This window comes from Oncorhynchus nerka, linkage group LG27 (genome assembly GCF_034236695.1).
Source record: "Oncorhynchus nerka isolate Pitt River linkage group LG27, Oner_Uvic_2.0, whole genome shotgun sequence".
NCBI lineage: Eukaryota > Metazoa > Chordata > Actinopteri > Salmoniformes > Salmonidae > Oncorhynchus > Oncorhynchus nerka.
The window spans coordinates 5692210-5699559 of NC_088422.1; the positions used below are offsets into that span (position 1 = coordinate 5692210).

Below are 7350 nucleotides of genomic sequence, written 5' to 3' on the forward strand. Positions count from 1 at the left end.
ATCCCTGGTCATCTACTGCCTCTGATCTGGAGGACTCACTAAACAGAGAACATCCCTGGTCATCCCTACTGCCTCTGATCTGGAGGACTCACTAAACAGAGAACATCCCTGGTCATCTACTGCCTCTGATCTGGAGGACTCACTAAACAGAGAACATCCCTGGTCATCCCTACTGCCTCTTATCTGGTGGACTCACTAAACAGAGAACATCCCTGGTCATCCCTACTGCCTCTGATCTGGAGGACTCACTAAACAGAGAACATCCCTGGTCATCCCTACTACCTCTGATCTGGAGGACTCACTAAACAGAGAACATCCCTGGTCATCCCTACTGCCTCTTATCTGGTGGACTCACCAAACAGAGAACATCCCTGGTCATCCCTACTGCCTCTGATCTGGAGGACTCACTAAACAGAGAACATCCCTGGTCATCCCTACTGCCTCTGATCTGGAGGACTCACTAAACAGAGAACATCCCTACTCATCCCTACTGCCTCTGATCTGGAGGACTCACTAAACAGAGAACATCCCTACTCATCTCTACTGCCTCTGATCTGGCAGCAGACTCACTAAACAGAGAACATCCCTGGTCGTCCCTACTGCCTCTGATCTGGAGGACTCACTAAACAGAGAACATCCCTGGTCATCCCTACTGCCTCTGATCTGGAGGACTCACTAAACAGAGAACATCCCTGGTCGTCCCTACTGCCTCTGATCTGGAGGACTCACTAAACAGAGAACATCCCTGGTCATCCCTACTGCCTCTGATCTGGAGGACTCACTAAACAGAGAACATCCCTGGTCATCCCTACTACCTCTGATCTGGAGGACTCACTAAACAGAGAACATCCCTGGTCATCCCTACTACCTCTGATCTGGAGGACTCACTAAACAGAGAACATCCCTGGTCATCCCTACTACCTCTGATCTGGAGGACTCACTAAACAGAGAACATCCCTGGTCATCCCTACTGCCTCCGATCTGGAGGACTCACTAAACAGAGAACATCCCTGGTCATCCCTACTGACTCTGATCTGGAGGACTCACTAAACAGAGAACATCCCTGGTCATCCCTACTACCTCTGATCTGGAGGACTCACTAAACAGAGAACATCCCTGGTCATCCCTACTGCCTCTGATCTGGAGGACTCACTAAACAGAGAACATCCCTGGTCATCCCTACTACCTCTGATCTGGAGGACTCACTAAACAGAGAACATCCCTGGTCATCCCTACTGCCTCTGATCTGGAGGACTCACTAAACAGAGAACATCCCTGGTCATCCCTACTACCTCTGATCTGGAGGACTCACTAAACAGAGAACATCCCTGGTCATCCCTACTACCTCTGATCTGGAGGACTCACTAAACAGAGAACATCCCTGGTCATCCCTACTACCTCTGATCTGGAGGACTCACTAAACAGAGAACATCCCTGGTCATCCCTACTGCCTCCGATCTGGAGGACTCACTAAACAGAGAACATCCCTGGTCATCCCTACTGACTCTGATCTGGAGGACTCACTAAACAGAGAACATCCCTGGTCATCCCTACTACCTCTGATCTGGAGGACTCACTAAACAGAGAACATCCCTGGTCATCCCTACTGCCTCTGATCTGGAGGACTCACTAAACAGAGAACATCCCTGGTCATCCCTACTACCTCTGATCTGGAGGACTCACTAAACAGAGAACATCCCTGGTCATCCCTACTGCCTCTGATCTGGAGGACTCACTAAACAGAGAACATCCCTGGTCATCCCTACTGCCTCTGATCTGGAGGACTCACTAAACAGAGAACATCCCTGGTCATCCCTACTGCCTCTGATCTGGAGGACTCACTAAACAGAGAACATCCCTGGTCATCCCTACTACCTCTGATCTGGAGGACTCACTAAACAGAGAACATCCCTGGTCCATCCCTACTGCCTCTGATCTGGAGGACTCACTAAACAGAGAACATCCCTGGTCATCCCTACTGCCTCTGATCTGGAGGACTCACTAAACAGAGAACATCCCTGGTCATCCCTACTGACTCTGATCTGGAGGACTCACTAAACAGAGAACATCCCTGGTCATCCCTACTGCCTCTGATCTGGAGGACTCACTAAACAGAGAACATCCCTGGTCATCCCTACTACCTCTGATCTGGAGGACTCACTAAACAGAGAACATCCCTGGTCCATCCCTACTGCCTCTGATCTGGAGGACTCACTAAACAGAGAACATCCCTGGTCCATCCCTACTGCCTCTGATCTGGAGGACTCACTAAACAGAGAACATCCCTGGTCCATCCCTACTACCTCTGATCTGGAGGACTCACTAAACAGAGAACATCCCTGGTCATCCCTACTACCTCTGATCTGGAGGACTCACTAAACAGAGAACATCCCTGGTCATCCCTACTACCTCTGATCTGGAGGACTCACTAAACAGAGAACATCCCTGGTCATCCCTACTGACTCCGATCTGGAGGACTCACTAAACAGAGAACATCCCTGGTCATCCCTACTACCTCTGATCTGGAGGACTCACTAAACAGAGAACATCCCTGGTCATCCCTACTGCCTCTGATCTGGAGGACTCACTAAACAGAGAACATCCCTGGTCATCCCTACTGCCTCTGATCTGGAGGACTCACTAAACAGAGAACATCCCTGGTCATCCCTACTAGCCTCTGATCTGGAGGACTCACTAAACAGAGAACATCCCTGGTCCTCCCTACTGCCTCTGATCTGGAGGACTCACTAAACAGAGAACATCCCTGGTCATCCCTACTGCCTCTGATCTGGAGGACTCACTAAACAGAGAACATCCCTGGTCATCCCTACTGCCTCTGATCTGGAGGACTCACTAAACAGAGAACATCCCTGGTCATCCCTACTGCCTCTGATCTGGAGGACTCACTAAACAGAGAACATCCCTGGTCCATCCCTACTGCCTCTGATCTGGAGGACTCACTAAACAGAGAACATCCCTGGTCATCCCTACTGCCTCTGATCTGGAGGACTCACTAAACAGAGAACATCCCTGGTCATCCCTACTACCTCTGATCTGGAGGACTCACTAAACAGAGAACATCCCTGGTCATCCCTACTGCCTCTGATCTGGAGGACTCACTAAACAGAGAACATCCCTGGTCATCCCTACTGCCTCTGATCTGGAGGACTCACTAAACAGAGAACATCCCTGGTCATCCCTACTGCCTCTGATCTGGCAGCAGATTCACTAAACACAAATACTTTGTTTGTAAATTATGTTTTAGTGTTGAAGTTTATCAGCCCCTGGCTGTTAAAAAATAAATAATAATAAAAAGGAAATCGTTTGCTTAAAGAAAATAATTTGATGTATAGTATTTACTTATGACAATTTAGTACTTTTTTTCACCACTGTAACTTAAGTACCTTTAAAACCAGATACTTCTAGACTTTTACTCAAGTAGTATTTTACTGGGTGACTTTCACTTTTACAATTGGGTCATTTTCTATTAAAAAAAGGTATCTTTACTTTTAATCGAGTATGACAATTGAGAACTTTTTCCAACTTTTGAGCGTCGTAACACGTTTATGACAAGATCATAACCATGTCATAACCATGTCATAACAGCTGACCTAACTGGTCATAACCATGTCATAACAGCTGACCTAACTGGTCATAACCATGTCATAACCATGTCATAACCATGTCATAACCGTGTCATAGCCATGTCATTACCATGTCATAACCATGTCATAACAGCTGACCTAACTGGTCATAACCATGTCATTACCATGTCATAACAGCTGACCTAACTGGTCATAACCATGTCATAACAGCTGACCTAACTGGTCATAACCATGTCGTAACCATGTCATAACCATGTTATAACAGCTGACCTAACTGGTCATAACCAGGTCATAACCATGTCATAACAGCTGACCTAACTGGTCATAACCATGTCATTACCATGTCATAACAGCTGACCTAACTGGTCATAACCATGTCATTACCATGTCATAACAGCTGACCTAACTGGTCATAACCATGTCATAACCATGTCATAACCATGTCATAACCATGTCATAACCATGTCATAACCATGTCATAACAGCTGACCTAACTGGTCATAACCATGTCATAACCAGGTCATAACAGCTGACCTAACTGGTCATAACCAGGTCATAACCATGTCATAACAGCTGACCTAACTGGTCATAACCATGTCATAACCATGTTATAACAGCTGACCTAACTGGTCATAACCAGGTCATAACCATGTCATAACAGCTGACCTAACTGGTCATAACCATGTCATTACCATGTCATAACAGCTGACCTAACTGGTCATAACCATGTCATAACCATGTCATAACCATGTCATAACAGCTGACCTAACTGGTCATAACCATGTCATAACCATGTTATAACAGCTGACCTAACTGGTCATAACCAGGTCATAACCATGTCATAACAGCTGACCTAACTGGTCATAACCATGTCATTACCATGTCATAACAGCTGACCTAACTGGTCATAACCATGTCATTACCATGTCATAACAGCTGACCTAACTGGTCATAACCATGTCATAACCATGTCATAACCATGTCATAACCATGTCATAACAGCTGACCTAACTGGTCATAACCATGTCATAACCAGGTCATAACAGCTGACCTAACTGGTCATAACCAGGTCATAACCATGTCATAACAGCTGACCTAACTGGTCATAACCATGTCATAACCATGTTATAACAGCTGACCTAACTGGTCATAACCAGGTCATAACCATGTCATAACAGCTGACCTAACTGGTCATAACCATGTCATTACCATGTCATAACAGCTGACCTAACTGGTCATAACCATGTCATAACCATGTCATAACCATGTCATAACCATGTCATAACAGCTGACCTAACTGGTCATAACCATGTCATAACCAGGTCATAACAGCTGACCTAACTGGTCATAACCATGTCATAACCAGGTCATAACCAGGTCATAACCATGTCATAACCATGTCATAACCAGGTCATAACCAGGTCATAACCATGTCATAACCAGGTCATAACCATGTCATAACAGCTGACCTAACTGGTCATAACCAGGTCATAACCATGTCATAACAGCTGACCTAACTGGTCATAACCATGTCATAACCAGGTCATAACCATGTCATAACCATGTCATAACAGCTGACCTAACTGGTCATAACCCTGTTACGACACATATTTAGACCTGTTGTGAAATATATTGTGTTATTTTATGGCTGGTTATGACACCTACATAAGCGTGTCAAATCCAACAAAACCTACCACACGAGGCAAGACATTCCATTACACCATAGCCCGTGTGTCAACAGTATGTTTATGTTATATATATATATATATTCTGTGTGCTGATGACTGGGATGAATGTAGGAGCAGATTTCAGGAACAGGACAAGATATTCTCTTTGTTGACTGATGACTGATATGAGGACATGTACATGTACGTGATTGGCCCATCTGGCCTTATGCGATTGTGATGTCATAATGCTTCTCGACAGTGTCGATTATGATGTCATAATGCTTCTCGACGGTGTCATAAAGTGGTACTTTCTTAGTCCAAGTAAAGCAGGACACAGGAAGTGTCATAGTGCTTCAAGTTTTTTTTTAACCGCCTGTAAAGAATTCACAACGACAACAAAGGGATTTTAAAAAACAAACTTTGAAATGACAGGAAACTTCTTGTCAAAAACTGATATGAATAAATGTTGGGGGTTGACACTCTTTTGTAGATGTCCATAACGAGTCATAAAATAACGCTATATATATATATATATATATATATGTCTCAACAGGTGTAAATATATGGGTCATGACAGCGTTATGATGATATTATGACAGGTTTTGACAGGTTATGTCAACTATTATGACATATTATGACATTGTTAAGTGTTACCAAATGATGTGTTCGGACCGCAAAGACACACACGGACACACAGACACACAGTTGCAGGATACTCACCCCTCACAGTCTGTTTTGGTCCTGACATCTTGTGGGTTTTTTTCTAAGTGTGTTGTAGCCGTCCAGTGAACTCTAGTTAGTCTTCTCTTCAGGTGTGTGGATTACAGTGAAAGTTCAGGATGCTTTATACCCTTTCAACACATCCCTGTCACAACTTGCACAACAAATGGCAGAACCAGAATTCTGGGGTAAAGAGTATCTCCTTTCCACAAAATGGCTCGCTCGGCTGCTTCTTCCGTATCACTTCCTGTCCCATTGCCCTCGGTTACCTGCATGCAAAGGCAGAGGCCTCTCCTCTTGGGCAGGTATTCAACAGGTATGCAGCCCGAGGAGGCAGGAGATGACACGCTATAATAAAAGTACACACACACACACTTACACACAGACACACACACATACACACAGACACACAGATGAAACGTGTGTGTTGTTGTCAGCCCACACAGGTCAAACATCCTCTGGAGCTTACATAACTTAAAGAAGCCCATCTTTCTCTCTCTCTGTCTCTTTCTCTCTCTCTCTCCCCATCTCTAACCTCTCTCTCTCTCCTCTCTTTCTCTCTCTCTCCTCTCTTTCTCTCTCTCTCCTCCCTTTCTCTCTCTCTCTCTTTCTCTCTCACTCCTCTTTATCTCTCTCTCCTCTCCTCTCTTTCTCCTCTCTTTCTCTCTCTCCTCTCCTCTCCTCTCTTTCTCTCTCTCCTCTCTTTCTCCTCCCTTTCTCTCTCTCTCCTCCCTTTCTCTCTCCCTCTCTTTCTCTCTCACTCCTCTTTATCTCTCTCTCCTCTCCTCTCTTTCTCCTCTCTTTCTCTCTCTCTCTCCTCTCCTCTCCTCTCTTTCTCTCTCTCCTCTCTTTCTCTCTCTCTCCTCCCTTTCTCTCTCTCTCCTCCCTTTCTCTCTCTCCCCCTCTCTCTCTCTCTCTCTCCTCTCTCTCTCTCCTCCCTTTCTCTCTCTCTCCTCTCTTTCTCTCTCTCCTCTCTTTCTCTCTCTCTTCTCTCTCTCTTTCTCTTTCTCTCCCGTCTTTCACTCTCTCTCTCCTCTTTCTCTCTCCCTGACTCTTTCTCTCTCTCTGTCTCCCTCTCTCCTCTCTCCCTGACTCTTTCTCTCTCTCTGTCTCCCTCTCTCCTCTCTCCCTGACTCTTTCTCTCTCTCTGTCTCCCTCCCTCCTCTCTCCCTGACTCTTTCGCTCTCTCTCTGTCTCCCTCTCTCCCCTCTTTCACTCTCTATCCTCTCTGTCTCCCTCTTTTTCTCTCCCCTGACTCTCTCCACCACTGACTCTTTCTCTCTCTCTGTCTCCCTCCCTCCTCTCTCCCTGACTCTTTCTCTCTCTCTGTCTCCCTCCCTCCTCTCTCCCTGACTCTT

The 7350-nt window shown here is 45.7% G+C and overlaps 1 protein-coding gene across 1 annotated transcript in view; it reads right to left on the reverse strand.

Annotated features, from left to right (window-relative positions):
- Positions 1-6889, reverse strand: part of LOC115120686 (epigen-like) — a 22364-nt gene extending 15475 nt beyond the window's left edge. Inside the window, exon 1 of the mRNA XM_029649643.2 lies at positions 5993-6889. Within this exon, the coding sequence (XP_029505503.1) occupies positions 5993-6020 (28 nt within the window). The 5' untranslated portion in view covers positions 6021-6889. The remainder of the gene's footprint in view (positions 1-5992) is intronic.
- Between the last annotated feature and the right edge of the window lie 461 nt (positions 6890-7350).